At 52.7% G+C, this 15,714-nt stretch overlaps 5 protein-coding genes across 5 annotated transcripts; 2 read left to right on the forward strand and 3 right to left on the reverse strand.

Moving 5' to 3' along the window:
• Positions 1 to 240: 240 nt before the first annotated feature.
• QC762_107740 (uncharacterized protein) lies at positions 241 to 2,289 on the forward strand (the record flags this gene model as incomplete). The annotated part of the gene is made up of 1 exon (XM_062885181.1): positions 241 to 2,289. One exon carries the CDS (start codon positions 241 to 243, stop codon positions 2,287 to 2,289), a length of 2,049 nt encoding a protein of 682 aa, XP_062748129.1.
• Positions 2,290 to 2,901: 612 nt separating this feature from the next.
• On the reverse strand, positions 2,902 to 5,238 carry QC762_107750 (uncharacterized protein; the record flags this gene model as incomplete). The annotated part of the gene is made up of 4 exons (XM_062885182.1): positions 2,902 to 3,203; positions 3,270 to 4,304; positions 4,384 to 4,763; positions 4,856 to 5,238. The coding sequence occupies 4 exons, from the start codon at positions 5,236 to 5,238 to the stop codon at positions 2,902 to 2,904; spliced, it is 2,100 nt and encodes a 699-aa protein (XP_062748130.1).
• A 3,698-nt stretch (positions 5,239 to 8,936) lies between these two features.
• On the reverse strand, positions 8,937 to 10,816 carry QC762_107760 (uncharacterized protein). The gene is made up of 2 exons (XM_062885183.1): positions 10,188 to 10,816; positions 8,937 to 10,124 (listed from the first exon to the last, which is right to left on the reverse strand). The coding sequence occupies exons 1-2, from the start codon at positions 10,459 to 10,461 to the stop codon at positions 9,265 to 9,267; spliced, it is 1,134 nt and encodes a 377-aa protein (XP_062748131.1). The 5' UTR covers positions 10,462 to 10,816; the 3' UTR covers positions 8,937 to 9,264.
• A 303-nt stretch (positions 10,817 to 11,119) lies between these two features.
• Positions 11,120 to 13,571, reverse strand: QC762_107770 (uncharacterized protein; the record flags this gene model as incomplete). Its single annotated transcript, XM_062885184.1, has 3 exons — positions 11,120 to 12,113; positions 12,171 to 12,391; positions 12,447 to 13,571. 3 exons carry the CDS (start codon positions 13,569 to 13,571, stop codon positions 11,120 to 11,122), a joined length of 2,340 nt encoding a protein of 779 aa, XP_062748132.1.
• Positions 13,572 to 14,143: 572 nt separating this feature from the next.
• Positions 14,144 to 15,568, forward strand: QC762_107780 (uncharacterized protein; the record flags this gene model as incomplete). The annotated part of the gene is made up of 2 exons (XM_062885185.1): positions 14,144 to 14,836; positions 14,895 to 15,568. Exons 1-2 carry the CDS (start codon positions 14,689 to 14,691, stop codon positions 15,566 to 15,568), a joined length of 822 nt encoding a protein of 273 aa, XP_062748133.1. The 5' UTR covers positions 14,144 to 14,688.
• Positions 15,569 to 15,714: the final 146 nt, after the last annotated feature.

Genomic DNA, 15,714 nt, shown 5'->3' on the forward strand with positions numbered 1-15,714 from the left:
GATCACCTGCCTAGCGCATGTTTTTTGTTTCCTACAGGCTGCTCAGATGACAGTTCGGTGACGAGTGGAAGGCCCGAAGGATGCATTTGCCCAGCAGAATCACAAGCACCAAGACAGGAAGCCCTTATTTATCTCGTCGGCACGCCAAGATCCGATGGGACCGCTTGTGAAACATTGTACGCCGGCTTGTCGGCGTCCGTCTCTCATAAACATGGCAGTTTCCTACCCGGCAGCAATATCATGAAGTGCTCACCACAGTCTGCTTCTGGCTCAGATACCAGCAACATGAGGGACATCACCGAACTGCCGCAAGACCTCTTTCTCATTGTCATATCTCACCTCTCACCTCGAACCTGCGTGCGATGTCGCTCCGTTTCCCGCCGATGGCATCACGCCTTTACCGACGAGGCCAACTGCCTCCTGCTCCTACGGTGGAATTTCCCACGATGTCGTGAGATGCGTCTGGCGGCGCTCCTATCCTCACCCGCCCCTCAGAAATCAGCAGACAACCTCCCCCCCAACCTCAAGGCTGAATTGGTCCGGTTTGCCCAAGTACGCCGCGTTTGGTCGTCCGCCTTTGCCCATGTCGCTCGACGGTACCACCACCTCAACCGGGCCACGGCCCGAGTGGTGGAAAAGCTAGACATGGCACCCTCCCAAAACAACCTCTTCTCCTTTTGGGGTGTGGCCCCCTGGAACCGCTATCTCCGTCTACACGAAAAGACAGCCAGCTTCCACTACCCCGACCCATCATGGTGGTACAGTCAGGAGGACGGCGTGCTGGTCTACCCTGCCACCCGGCCAGAAGGGGGCTCACCACCGCTTGAAACAACAGGGCACATCTACCACATAGTTGACCTATCCACCAAACTAGAATTCCCCGTCCCGTTCGACGTTAGACAAAAGCACATCCGTCGAGTAAGACTAGCCCAGGGAGTTTTGGTCTTTGAATGGGCCGAAGTCCTACCCTACCATCAACTCAACGACCGCGAGGTAGTCCACAGGCATTATGTCTCCATCTTTGACGTTCTCCGTCATCCATCCACCACCACCACCCACTGCACCTGGTCCATAACCTTCCGCTCAGAGTTCAAACTCCACTTCCTCGGCCTCCCCCTCAACCGCTCCGACCGCTTCTTCTCAGCTCACACAGCAACCCACTACGCGGTCTACTTTTGGCAACCAAACCGCTCGCTTTATCAAGACGACCCGATAGAACAGCTAGCAGTGTGGGACATTTCTTCCCCATCTCCCTACCGACCATCAGAAGACCCAAAAGGGAGGAAACGTCCCAGCGTGGAACGGACACCTTCTCTCCCGACGGGTCTATGGAGCGGTAAATCATCTTCTTCTACCGCCACAACACGCAGCCCCCCGCAGGCAGACGTGTCAAACGACGCCGCCTCCTCCTCAGACATGGAACAACCCCGCCGCCGGCTTTCGGCCTCACAAACCACCACCGTCCCCGGCCCGTTTGTTATCAGGCGTATAGCCTGGCCCCAACTAGACTTTTACGGCCTGCGACAACGAGCCACGCCCCAGCTGAGGAACTTGTCGCTGGATGGGAAGAATCTGTATTTCATCGAGGAGGAGCACAGGTGGGCGGATGGGCAGCACTCTAGTCTTTCTCCTCCGAGGGTGCACCTTGTTCGATCGACTGGTATACCGATTATTCCTTTTGATGATCAGGACGACTCTTCCCAGGGTCAGGGTCATGTGGTGCAAGGCCCGGTGTTTCTTGATAGTTGTGGGGCGGATGGGGATGTGAACATGAATTTTTGTCGAAGGGTGGCTCCCGCAAGTTCGGTGAGCGTGTGGCCGCCGCCTAGCATTGGGGGTTTGAACGCGGCGAGGGGGAGGGGTTTGATTGAACAATTACGGCCCCGGGAGAAGAAGGAGGAAACGTCGGAGTGGGGCGGGATAGCAAAGCATTTGGCGCCGTGCTGGAGGCATGAGGATTTTCCTTATTTGACTGTTTCTGAGATGGTCGATGGGGAGGCTGGGGTTAGGGTGAGCGCGAGGCATTGTTTTATGCTGGAAACGTTGAGTGTGCATGTCAGGCCGAGGTTGACGGTTGGAGGCGAGGGGTTGGAGGAGGGGAAAGGGAAGGTGGACAGGGAGGAGATTGTGAGGAAGACGAGTGTGAAGGAGTTTGGGGTTACGAGGGGGGATACGGGGGAGGAGGTCAATATGTGGGGGGAGTTGCTTGCAAAGGGGCATATCAGTGGGGATGAGAGGTGGGTTGTTGGGGAGGATGAGCAAGGGTTGATAACGGTGTTGAGGTTCTAGGTGAGTGATAGGTTCTGCATTGGCAAGTTTGGGATGAGCTGATTTTTTGGTTCTATTATCATCATAACATGACTTGTGTGTGGATAAAGCCTAGGTGGCTTTGAAATCGATCGGCTGTTGTTGGGCTTTGCCAGCATTCAGGGGCTGTTCAGGGGTTCAGCACCACTTGCAAAGAGCAAACACAAACAGCCGCAATTAAAATCCCAATGCAATAAGCTTTATCTCATATTGTACAATGGTATCAATAAAAGTAAAAAGAATAAATGAACATGTTTCTCGAAAGAAAAAAAAGAAAAGTATCCATCCCACAATTCCCCATCCACCCTTCGTTTTGTGTGTGCGCATGATGATGATAATGATGATCAAAACAAAAACAAAACGCCTGCTTCGCCCCCTATTCTTCAAAAAACACGGCGGCAACGAAAAGCAAAAACTCCCCATACGCCTTTTTAGTCAAAGAACACAGGTTCCAACCTCTCTCTCGTGTAAAATCGTCATCTTTAACGATCAACCAACCAACACCGCGCACCCCCTATCAATGCAGGACAACATCCATCCGGCCTTGCGGCAGCCTCCTCTCTCTCTCCCTGATAATATGCCCTCACCCCAAAATTATGACGCAGCAGCAGCAGGCACCTGCAAGAACCGGTCATAATACGTGTCCAGCCACTTGGCCGCCTCCTCACCCGCATCGTCAATACTGCTGTCCCACCTCCCAATTGACCCTACGTACCCATCTGGTCTGACATTGACAATGGCCACCTCACCGGGCCCGAGACTGCCGAGCCACTTGTTGGTGCAGAGCGTGCCCCGAGTATCCTGCTCGGGAATGTCGTCCAGGTAGAAAGTCCACTTGCTGTCTTGCAAGAGGGCGGGCAAGTCGCTGACTTCGATTTCGGATTTGGGCATGGTTGCTATTATTTGCGGTCAGTATCGCTCAAAAAGAGAGGAAAAAAAATTGCTGCGAGAGAAAAACTTACTGATCAAACCAAAAGTAAACAAATGGCTCACAGCCGTATACCTCTCCGGCCTGAGATAAATATCCTCCGGCGCCGGCACCCTCGGCTGCTTCGCATAGCTTACACTCGCCGCCGCACTCAACTGGTTCACCAGCGCATCCGGCGACGCAATCGCCTGGCAGAACGTCTCCAAGAAAATCCTCGACTGATGCACGTCCCACATCAAAAGATAAATCCTAAACTGCCCCAGCATCGGAATATCCAGCTGGATATCCACCGGGTTCGAGTCCAAATACCTCGTCACCTTCGCCGGCGGCAGCAAACACCCCGGCTTCGCCTCTCCCATCACCCAGCTGTGCGCTTCCACCATATTGATCGCATTCTCGCCGTACTCTGCACCAATCCCGCTAATAAACCTCACATTGGTCTTGAAATTCTCCGCCAGCGCAACCGCATCACCGCCTGCGATTTGGTTCGCATGCTCGTAGTCAAAGTTGACCAAATCCAACGCAATCTTCCTTCTCTCCTCCTCATAACTAGCCAAAAGCGTCTGCTTCGCCAGCCCTCTCGACGCCAAGTTAAGCTTCCACGCCAAGTTCCACGCATCATGCATAGAGGTATTCATACCCTGCGCAGCCTTGGGTGAGTGGGTATGACTGGCATCTCCAGCCAAAAACGCCCTCAAGTGGTTATCGCAGAACCTGCTCGCAACCCTCTGACCGATTTGGTACCTACCAAACCATTCGATATACTTCCACCCAACCTCGAACGGTGCCATGATTTCTTTGGCACGCTGCATGACAAACTCTTGACCGAGCTGGTTCCGGTCGCCCTTAGGCCCGGCCTTCAGCTCGATGTAAAACCGTGTCATGTTACGTTCACGCGGAATGATCAGGATTGACCCATGTTCCTGGGAATACACCAATGTCTTGGACCAGATATCCGGGAAGTCGGTCTGCAGCTCTCCGTCGAGGACACCCCAGACCGAGGACTGCGACATGCCCACGGGCTTCGCATCAGGAATGCTCTTTCGAACCTTTGAATGCGCGCCATCGCCTATGAGAAGAGATATCACAGTCAGTTTTTCATCTGATGTTTTTGTAGACTCGGAAACAAGAAAAAGAAAGTCACCCACAGCCAACAAGATATTGTGTCAGCAGCGTCTTCCGGTCTTGTGTCACGTTCGCACGGCAATTGACCTGGAGCGGCCCACCCTTGCTGTCACAGACGCTATACGAGTCGAAAGCGTGATTCCTCCGCACTTCGACACCGCGCTTCTTCAGATCCTCAATAAACAGGGCCTCGACCATGCCCTGATGCACCAAAAGAATATATGGGTCCAGCACATCAATCACGGGTGGGTAGTGGACTTCGCGGCCGAGTCGATGAAGGGGCTCCTCCGGTGTACTTCGCCAAAAGGCAATATCGTAGACTCGAACGCCGCGCTGGAGCAGGGGATCTGCCAGTCGCATCTGCCGGAAAGTCTCAATCGTTTTTGGTTGCAGGCCATCAGCTCTGGAGGGAGGTGTTAGGATTCATGAAACTTCCAATACGGCGCAACTCAACCCAGACAACAGGAAACAAGAATAACAAGGAATCAAACTTGCCTTCCCACTGGGGTTTGGTCAGCCCTGTCATCCACCACCTCTACCTTGATACCCCAACGGCCCAGGTTGGTTGCCAGCATCAAGCCGGCCGGACCAGCACCGACAACGCACACCTGGCACTCAATGGCCGCCTCAGGCATGCTCCTCAGCAGGGAGAGGCGGTCGACACATTCGGCAGTCTCCATGCGGTCTTCAATGATTTGGTCCTCAGTGGGCTTCTCGAGAACAGCGGCGGGAGCCATGGCGGCTGGCGAACCGCTGGGGGGTTGGCTCGGGGGAGGAACGGACGGGGACAGAAAAAAGGGGGTCTGGCGGGGTGGTTGCAGAGGGCCTTCCGTCTTTAAACCGCTGGGAAGGTCGTTGCTGGGGGTTTCGAACACCATCCGAGAAAGGGAATCCGTCCTTGGGGACCCAATGTACAGCCGGCCGGGGGGGGGGCGGAGAGTTGACAGGTCTCGGTGACAGTAGGGTGGGACGGCGCAGACCGCACGCGAGGCGCAAGGTTGGCGGGGGATGGCGGGGGGAGGGAAGGATGGAGAGCACCGCAATAGATGAAACGGAGTGTCTAGAAGGTAGTGGATCGGAATCGGACTGGACAGACAGACAGACAGATACCTGGGAGGCACTGATCGGGAGGGGTGGGTTGGGAATGGGCGGACCAGTCGGCTGGGACAGGATCTGGGTGGTCAGTTGCAAGATTCGTTCGTTTCCAGATTCTCTGCAACGCTGTCTGTTGTGGGTGATTCACAGTTTTCGTCGGGGTTGGGACGGAGAGAGTGCCACTGTCGGTTGTGTGCCTGTGTGGTCTTCTGTGGTGCATGTGGATGTAAGGCGAGGGCGAGGGCGAGGGCGAGGAAGCGATGGTGGGACGAGAGATCTGCAACAGCTAAGGTAAGGTAGAAGCTAGTGGATATCACGCCAGAGGGTGTTGCCCTGTTCTTGGGGTCTTGGACAGGCGTGTCTAGAGTTTTGAGGCCGTGATTCCTGTGCTCTCAGCCAGTTGGATCTTTAGGGAAGATGCGGAAAGGAGACATGGCGTCACCAATTCCTGTTGAGTTCGAGGTGGGAAGTTTTGGCTGGTGTGCGGATACCCGTTTGACATGCCATGTTGCGATGCAGCTTCCAGCATGGGTGGGCTGATTCAACACAGCGGATGATCTGATCTGGCCGCCGCGGCGCCCAAGGGGCTCTCATAAGCCCCTCTTGATTGGTTGACACCGCTGAGGCCCAGACCACTCGGCACGGAACCATGGGGCGAGCCCGCAAAAGACGCACAGGCCAGTCTGGCGCCACCCCTCCAGACCACCACCGCGGGGCACTGGGCTCCATCTAGAAGTTCCTCACAAACCGTTGCCAAGATATGGGAAAACTTTTGATTATGAACAAGTCGATTTGACAGTTGCATCTTAATTCTTCTTTTTGGTCATGACTTTTCCCTTGGTGTTTTTCACTCTTCCAGAACTTCTGGAGGGAAAAGTGCACTCCCCTCCCAATCCTAATCTGGCAGCCATCGACGTGTACATTCCCCTCCCTCAGCAGATCAGAGCAGATCATCGTGTCACTTTGTTTGTAATCTGGATAGTGCTGTCGCAAACATCGTTCGATACCAAGACCCATTGACCTCCCCTCAATGGTGAGGCTCGGGGCTCCGAACTGACCGCTCTTCTTATCCCGAAATCCCCTTTCTAATATGCGTGCTATTCAATTGGCTCGCTCTCTCATTCAAAGCACAGAGGGAGATAAGCGAGTCATTCAAACCGAGACATTGACATATCACTTTCTTCAACAACAGACAGGAGACTTGCATTCCTCAGCCTTGTTTGCAAAAAGTTGACTGCCTCTAAGCCGCTATCATAAAAACCCATGACTATAATAAACCCTCTAAAAACTCCATAAACCGCGCGCTAATGATGAATAATGAACCCTGTTAACCCTGACCAGAACACCCCCATCTCGATGCTTGTTTCTCCTTTTCCTATGCTGTCTACGCCCCATGCCATGCCATGTCGAGAGAAAGAAGAAAACGAAATGGGTATTTTGATGTGTCGTCAAATCGAAATGAGTAAAAGAAAAAGAAAAAAGGAGAGGTTTCGTGCGCCTGTTGATAACAGAAGACAGAGTCAGGAATTCCATTTCATTAAAATCGGAGAAACGGTTTTGGGGATAAAGATTTACCAGCAAGAGAAAAGAGACACTCCACCAGCCAGCCGAGGAAGTTGTCTTGGCCTCCTCCATCTTGAAATCCTTCTCCACTGCGGCTCTTGCAGGCCCTCATCTTCGTGTGTTGACAGTGTTCAGGATGCTGTCTAGGATCGTGCTGAGATCGAGTGCTTGAAACGATCATCAAAGGATCGTGACGCTCATGAAAAGCAGCAGGGACCTCATTTGTTTTTGTGATTTTCATTTTTATCGCAATGAGAAGAGACTGAAAAGGAGGTAGACGCGCTGAAAGGCAAGACTGGGTATCAGAAGCAGTTGGTCAGCTGTTGGTCCGTGATGATGTTTTGGTGGGTAAGGGGCTGACTTACACCGGATCTAAAGCTTTCCTAATCGGGAAGCAGGCCGCATCCTGGGGCCAGTCGACGTCGATGTGCAATCTGCATCTTTTTTTCTTTTTTGTGTATGTAGATGTTAGCAACACAACATGTCTTTTCCTGATGTGTGGTTTTGTCTTATTTATACCTTTTATTCATCATGAAATGTTTGACAAGGTCCTCAGAACCGATTAGGCCTCAGAATCATAGCTGATGAATTCATCATCAGAGTTGACATCAAAGACTTGAAGCAAGGCTTTCTTGTTAGAGCGATGCTGCTTGCGAGTCTTCGTCTTCTGCTTGGCAAGGAGCTTGCTACAGCCTGACCAGCCCACGTTGGCCTCAGCCTTGGTCATGACGATGTCGTCAACCTCATCATCGTGATGAAGGTTCTGGCTAGCTGGGCCAGCGAGGAAAAGAGTGCTGTTGACGGTCATGGTGTTCATATTGCTGTCGTTGCTCCTAGGTGGTTTGTTTACTTGATCTAGAGGCCTGGAAGGAGACTGAAAACGATACTAGTGATGGATGAAGCTGAAGAGGTAGGAATCTGGAGATATTTGCTGAAGGTGTAGCGAGGTGAGACTGTCAAGATCAAGGAGGATGATGAGGTTTTGGGTGTAGAAGGAAAAGAAATGTCCAGGCCGGAAAAAACAACACTGAAATATATAGATAGATATTTCCAGCTGTCACAACTGCCTCGTTTTAGCTTCCGATTGTCCTGGCCACGTGTGAGCACTGTCTGCGTGACTGTCCCTGCTACGGCTGCTAAGATCAACTTCAGACGGTGAAGACATTAGCCAGAAAGTGCTAGTCACCGAGTCAACAAAGGAGCGTCTAATCTTGATACTAGACAGGTGTACGCGTTATGGTCCTATAAAGCAGCTTTGGGTGGGCTTTCCCTCAATAAATATGTGGGCCTTTCCATCATGTCTATCGCCTCCTGCTGTACGTCCGTATACTCACGATAATCGTTGCCTGAAATAAAGGGTCACCGTGTTTTAGAAGTTCAGATGATTACGAAAGGCAGTCACGGTGAGCACGCAAAAAACAATAAAATCTGAAGCAAGTTGAATAGAACAATAGCAAGAATACGTTGTCACAGGCAGGACTGACTCTGCTATCTAGTAACATAGCCAACTGCTATTACAGGCGGTTGGTATTCATCCGAGGTCTTCGTTGTGCATTCACACTCCCACGAGTGTTTTGCTTAAGGATTCTTCCTCTCAAGAGCCTCTTCAAGTTACACTTGTTTCAGCTAGCAAAATCAGCCACCAAGAGCATCTTCTAGACGATGTGCAGTTTTAGACAGCTCGATATAGTTCACGATGTTGAATTCCATATCACATTGGCCCACTGGAATGGATATCAAAGCTCTGGAATGCACCCTACATTCCTCACTAACCATATCCAACTACCGGTTAGACGGCCCGTCCCGTTACCAAGACGTTGGGCCCTCAAGGAACGGGCCCCAGATTCGGCATCCTCGGGAATCACAGGCTGTCTTTGAAACGCCTTAGGATATCAAGTCAAAATTTTCAGTAACACAAGTAAGAAAACACTGTCACAAATTTCCTTCTGCCTTGTTCTCGGTCACGTTTCTCCTGTCCTACATGATTATTGCCGAACAAAGCCCTCGGTCCTGTGAGTCAGCCTCAAACAAAGCCCTCGGTCCTGTAGGTCAACCTTGACAAACGCCCCTGCCTTTCAAAACCTGAAACAACTAGGCTGGCAGCTTCCAAAAAAAAAAAAAAAAAAAAAAAAGTTCCGCCTGCGTGCTTGTTTCAAGTCAACAAAGAGATTTACCCCTGAGATTAGGTACTCCGCTACTATCAACGTCACCCACCCCCATCGCCAGAGCAACCACTTCCGCCTACCTTACTCAACAAGCACCGTACTCTCACCAACCCCCTTCTCCTCCTTCTTCTCTTTCTCCTCATAAAACTTCTCCACATCCTCCACCACCTTCCTCCCCCTAAACTGCTTCATAATCCCCACCCCCTTCACCCTCAACCGACCCGCATACCACCCCGGCAAGCCCCCCAGAAAAGGCAGCATATTCCCCATCTTTGGCAAAATAACCTGACCGCTCTCCCCCTTGAGCACCTGCCTCACAACCGCCTCAGCCACACTCCCCGGCTCCAGCGCCGGCAGCAAAAACGGACTATCATTATGATACCCCTCAAACAGCGCAGTCTTGGTATACCCCTGATTAACAACCACAGTCCTAACCCTCTCCGCCCCGTAAGTAGTCTTAATCTCAGCCGTCAAACCCTCATGGAAACTCTGCGCCGCCGCTTTTGAGGCTGCATAGTCAACCATATTCGGCACGCTCACCCAAGCAGCAAAACTCGCCACTGTCACCACCATCCCGTGGTTCTTCTCGATCATGTAAGGCAAAAACTCGCGGACGGTGGAGTAGTGGGAGAAGTGGTTCACGTCAAAGGTGAATTGCACGTCGCGCGGGGTGGAGGCGAGGATGGACTTGTTTTGGACGACGCCGGCGTTGTTGATGAGGACGGTGGGGTTGCCGACCTGGGCGCGGATGAGGGAGGCGACGTGGGCGATGGAGGAGGGGGAGGTGAGGTCGCATTTGAAGTAGGTTACCGTGGGGCCGGGGTGGAAGGTGAGGGGTTGGATGTCGAGGACGACGGTTTTGATGGAGCGTTCGGCCAGGAGTTGGACGATTAGGCCGCCTATGCCGCCGGAGCCGCCGGTTACGACGACGATTTCTTTGCCTTTTGTTTTTGGAGGGAATATGTTAGGTTATGTTGATTAGGGGGGGCGGAAGGGGAGCATACCAGTCCAGTCGTACTTGTCGTCTACCCAGCTGTTGTTCACCCTTCTCGTCAACCAGCTGTTTCCCCAACCTAGCAGGCTCAAGATGAGCAGCTTTCTGACTCTGGCAAATGCGGTCGGGTGCAAGATGGTGAGATCCTGGCCTTGCTTGGTGTATTTTGCCAGCAGGAACAGTGGCAGCAGGATCTTGGGGTTGAAGGCTGTGTTCTTGATCAGGGAGATCAAAGCATCGCCTTTGAACCCCTCGCGGGGGAGCATGCCGGTGTGGAAGGGCATTTTGTCACTTTGTTGATGATGGTAGCGACGGTGAAGATGAGGTGTGGAAGGTGGGATTAATGTGTGCCTGAGATGGGGACTCCTCTTCTTTCATAGAGGTATCATCCCACACAGCTCCAAGGTTCAGCTCACCACCCCTTGTCTATGTATTCATTGCCAAGATTCTACGTTAGGTATAGCACGGCGATCGAAATGCGGGGGAGGAGATAGCCTGCCGAGGTTCACGCTTTCTTTCTCCTCCCGCTCGTGTGTTGACCCCCTGGTAAGATGCGGGGAAACTCCAGTTTGGAGGTTTCTAAAACCTGGGGAAGAAGGTTCGTTTTGGTCCCACAGGGGTAAAAGGTGGAATGTTGGTCGGTTTGTTCTTTGTTTCAGTTTGGGACAGCTTGTGGAAGCACACTCAGACGGCCATGTTTAGGTTACGTCTTCATTCAGCTACACCGAAGGTTACCACAGCCATGTGAATGTGATAGCTACTCGGACCGGGGTTGGGAACCGGGATTCGTTGTACCTGTTCAATGTTGCGGCATGGCTTCACATCTTATATACAAAGTTATAGCCAAGTCACGATGATGACTATGACTTGTCCCAACTAGGTCGCAGGTAGGTGGGTGGCTGACCTACCGAGTTGAAACTTGCTCTCAACTCCAAAACCACCCTATTGCTTAGCCACAATCCGTCTCAGCTCTGACCTCAATCCCGCAACCTCATCGCTGACCCCCTTTGAACTCTTGAGCGTAAACACGGCCGCCCTTTGGGCAATATCAATCAACTCCTCCACCTCCCCACCCCTCGCCAACCCAGCAATCAACACACCAGTGAACGTATCCCCGATACCATTCACGCTCACAATATCCTCCTCCTTGACCCTTTCCGCCGCCGGGAACATCCTCATGTAAACCCCCCCAACACTAGGATGGTCACTCAAGGTCCTGCTCACAACCCACCGGGCATGCTCAGGGTCTCTAATCCTAGGATCGCCCTTTTCCAACAAAGTCGTGAGCAGCACTCCGCTGGAACCGAGCTTGGTGATGATGGTTGGGATATAAGGCAGGAGATTCACGCTCTGCACCGGAATACCCGCGTCCGTGGCAGCAGCACCAGCAATATCAACAAACTGCTCCCTAGCCCCGCGCATGATGCCAAACGCGTCGATGATGGGGAACCAGTTGTGCGTATCGAGGTACCCGTTCTCGTTGGCGGCTTCATACATGGCCAGTAGTTCGTATTGGTTGGGAGTGGAGAGATGGACGCTCGGGCGAGGGAAAAGACCCAGTTCTGGCTTCTTGTGGTGGTTTTTCAGTTTGGGGAATAACCTCGCTGCTTTGGCGGCCGAGACTGGTTCAAAAGCGATTTTGGCGTTGTGCTTATGGCCGGCCTGGATCCAGGTCTGGATGTCATGTTCAGCCCAGTTGGCGTCGACGACCATCCACTTTGGCTTGGAGGCGTTGACGGCTGAGTTCCAGTAGTTGGGGAATGAGTGGGTGGAGATGATGGCCATGTCGGCCATGGCGAGGACCAGGGATTTGTGGGCGTCGTTGACGGCCACGTATTGGGCTGTTCGCGCGGAGGGGTACTCGTGGCCGAGGACGCGGATGTAGGAGGTGTCTAGGCCGGCAGCAGAAAGGGAGGAGAGGATAGTTGATCCGGCACTGGAATCAGGATTAACAACCGTACTAGTAGGTGAATTAAGTTGAGAGTAGGTTTACATGTCATCGCCAACCATACTGCAGAGCCGGACACTGTTCTCCTCGCTCACCTTGTGGGCGGCAATGGCAATGTTATGACCCACCCCGCCCACAGACTGACTGATGGAAGCTGGGTTGGATGTGTTGAGCGCCGGCGAAACCGTCTTTCCGCCACCTGCATAGTCACAGTTCAAGTCAAGAGCGACTGACCCAGCAACGAGAATGTCCACAGTATGATCAGCCTAGTTCAAGTCAGTCAGTTCTTTTCAATCCATCCCTGATGCCTTAGTTACTTGCCTTTGGCTTCTCCACTCTAGGCTTGGTCTCGGCCTTGGAAGAAGTAGGCTGCTGCGTAACTGTCGCATTGCTTGCTGAAGCCATCCCAACCGTGACCGGGTTGCCATCCACCAGCTTGGAGAACTCAACCGCAATCTTGGCCGCTCTGGCCACATTGTCCCTCACCAGCGCCTTATTCGCAATCACACTCCTCCCATCAGTCAACTCCCTGATCCTCCTCAACACGAACGGAGTATTCTCATTCCCCGGCGCCTTCTCCTCCGCCTCCTGCACAGCAATCCTAATCACCTCCTCCATCTCCGACCTCGGGATCTCAAACTCCTTCGGCAGCGGGTTCACGAACAACATTCCCGTCTCAATATCATACTTCTCCTGAGCCAAAAGGATGGCCGCAGCCTCCTTCTCATCCCACACCACAGCCGGACTTTTGACCCCGCTCTCCCTCGCCCAAAAAGCCGGGAAATCCACCTCTTTTTGGTCCTTGCCATCAGCAAAAGTAGCCACCAGCACCCCCTGCGTCTCCAAAACCTCAAGCGTCTTTGGAATGTCCAAAAACCCCTTCACACCACTGCTCACAACCGCCACCCTCGTCCTCCCCAACTCTGTCAAGTCGGCAGAGATATCCATCGTGTTCTCCCCGCCCTGATGAACACCACCCAACCCGCCCGTTCCAAACACCCTGATCCCCGCCTGCCGAGCGAGAATCATGGTTCCGGCAATGGTGGTTCCACCGTGGATCTTGTTGCCGCAGATACCCTGACCGATGAGATAGGCGAGGTCACGGCGGGAGACCTTTTTGGCGCCCTGGTCGCACATGGTGGTGATCTCTTCTGGGGTGAGGCCTACGGTGGCTTGGCCGGCGTAGATGCCGCATACGGCGGGGATGGCGCCGTGGTCGCGAACGATTTGCTCGAGGTTGAGGTCATTGCCTAGGGCGCCGTGGGTGTAGATTGTTGATTCGAGGGCTACGAGGGGGGTGTTGGATGTGACGGCGGAGGAGACTTCGGGGTGGATTCTGAGCCAGGAATGGGAGGGGGTGGAGGAGGTGAGGTAGGGCCGGCGGGAGGGCGTCGACAGGAGGGGTCGTTTGGGGAGGAGTTTGGAGAGGGGGCGGGTGAGTGCCATTTTGAGTACCTACGAGTGAGCTGAAGAAGGTAGGCTAGCTTGGAGGGGCCTCCCTGCTGCCTATAATCCAAAGTAAGAAAAGCTACTATGAGAACAATGAATGAGCCAAGCGAAATGAAAATGGTTTATATTCAACCTAGAATGCAAAAAGTTGTCAACAAAATAGTTGTATTTGGCTCATCAAAGAAACTGTTGTGAGAGGTTATGTGAGGTGAGAGCAGCTTCAAAGACAGCGGAGAACCTAGTCATGGTTAGACAGGGGTAGCTTTGGCCAATGAGAAGCTGCATTTGCTAACAGATCTGTTGCATGTGTATGTTCTGATGGCGACAACTGAATATGTGATTTGTAGAATAGTCGTAAGAGTTGAGACATAAGCGTAGTAGTCTTTCTTCTCATATATTTCAAGCTTTGACATAATAAATCAGCCACCAATCCTCAACCAAAGTTGTTCTTTCCTCCATCATATGCTCACCCACTCGGCGCCAATCTCAGCTTATCTAACCCTCCAACCCCACCACCCCAAAAACCAAAGCTAACCCCAACCCGGCACCCCTTCCAATCTGAAACCCGCCCAGCATGCGCCAACCCTTGCATGAACTCCATCGAAACTGTTGTATCCAGATTTGACGTCTCTTCCTCCTTCAAAACCAGAGATGGCCTCTCTGCGTATCAGCGCCATGCCCGTGCTTTTGGGGACGCCGGTTCACAATCCATCCGGTGAATCTTGCATGACTCCTCCCTCATCACACCTCTTCAAGAAACCCGCAAGAAACAGGACACCATTCTCTCACTTCACCCGCACCCAAGAGAAGACAGCTCGCTTGTGTGTCGTGAGCGGGCGAGTGGGTTAAGTCCTTCCTGGTAATCTCGCTCTTATTATATCTCAGTTCATACCGCAACACACGCGGGATCTAGTGATCCTCTTTTTTGCTTCCCGACTTTTCCGTTGTTTCCTTGTTTCTTTTCTCTCTCCTTTCCTGGATTTTTGTATGTTGGCTAAATAGTTCTTTGCCGGCAAACCCTCCTTCATTCTTGTCACTCCTTTTAACTTCAGAACTCTTTTTCGCTTTTACCAGCCGCGCTGTTTTGAAGTCATCAAGAAACAATTTCATCATCATGTCACTCCTAAAACAGGCAGCCCTAGGTCTGCTCCTCACCTCTGCTTCCACTACCGCCCTGGAGTTCACCATAGCAGGCGGTCAAATCTTCACCCCGGGCCTGGCAGTCCTCAACTCACCTCAACCAGGCACCCCATTAGGGGGCGGTTTGTCTCCCCCACACCTTTTCTTCCTGACCCCCCATTACTAAACCCCCCTGCCCAGATTTAATAGAAATCTCCCTCGACATCACAACCAACGGCCGTCTCCCCCTCCCCCCTTACTCCCCAGACTCCCCCTCCCAAATCCACAACATCTCCATCTTTCTCTCCTCTTACGCCACCGGTAAAAATTTCACCATCACAAACGGAACCGCCACATCCTCCAACTTCAACGAGAACGCCTCCCTGGGCAATATTCTGTTTCAGGAACCTGGCTCGACAGTCAAGCACGTCAAGTGGATCTGGCCCGACTGTCTTGTTGGCGACGGCCAGCCTCAGACACTCGACAGCGCGAGGGGGGCGTACAATGTGAGCATCAGGCAGAGCTTTCGGTTGAACGGTGAGGATTTTTACACGGTGTTTGATGTGCCGATTTCGGTGACGAATCGGATTGGGGAGGAGGCGCCGAATGGGGTTGCTAGGCCGAGCTGCGAGGAATTGGAGAATGAGATGATGGAGTGGGAGGAGGTTAGGGAGGGGGCGGATGAGATGGGGGCTTTGTTTGCGCCGGGGGATGCGACGGTGCTGGAGACTAGTGGGGATGAGGGTGGGGATGGGTTGGGGCCTGTGAGGCCTGGGGCTGGGAGTGGGAGTGGGTTGGGGAGTGGCGCGGGGGGGTTGAAGGTGGGATTGGGGTGGTTGGTTGGGTTGGGGTTGGGGGTTGTGGTTTTGTTGTAGGTGAGTGGTGATACCCTGGGGTTCAGGTAGGGGCGGGTTGGGATCTTTTTTTGGTTATTTCTGGAGGCCTAATGGGGTTGTATATATAGTTGTGAGGAGATATGAAAGGAATATAATGAGATTGAAAAGATTGAGCGATGACAGAT

The sequence above is a fragment of the Podospora pseudocomata genome (assembly GCF_035222375.1).
Source record: "Podospora pseudocomata strain CBS 415.72m chromosome 1 map unlocalized CBS415.72m_1, whole genome shotgun sequence".
In the NCBI taxonomy this organism is placed as follows: Eukaryota; Fungi; Ascomycota; class Sordariomycetes; order Sordariales; family Podosporaceae; genus Podospora; species Podospora pseudocomata.

Bases quoted from the DNA above. Each gene is read 5' to 3' on its own strand.
- QC762_107760 (XM_062885183.1), bottom strand. From the start codon at position 10,461: ATGCCCTTCCACACCGGCATGCTCCCCCGCGAGGGGTTCAAAGGCGAT. The intron at 10,125-10,187 runs GTATGCTCCCCT...CAAAAACAAAAG, and splicing joins CGACAAGTACGACTGGACTG to GCAAAGAAATCGTCGTCGTA.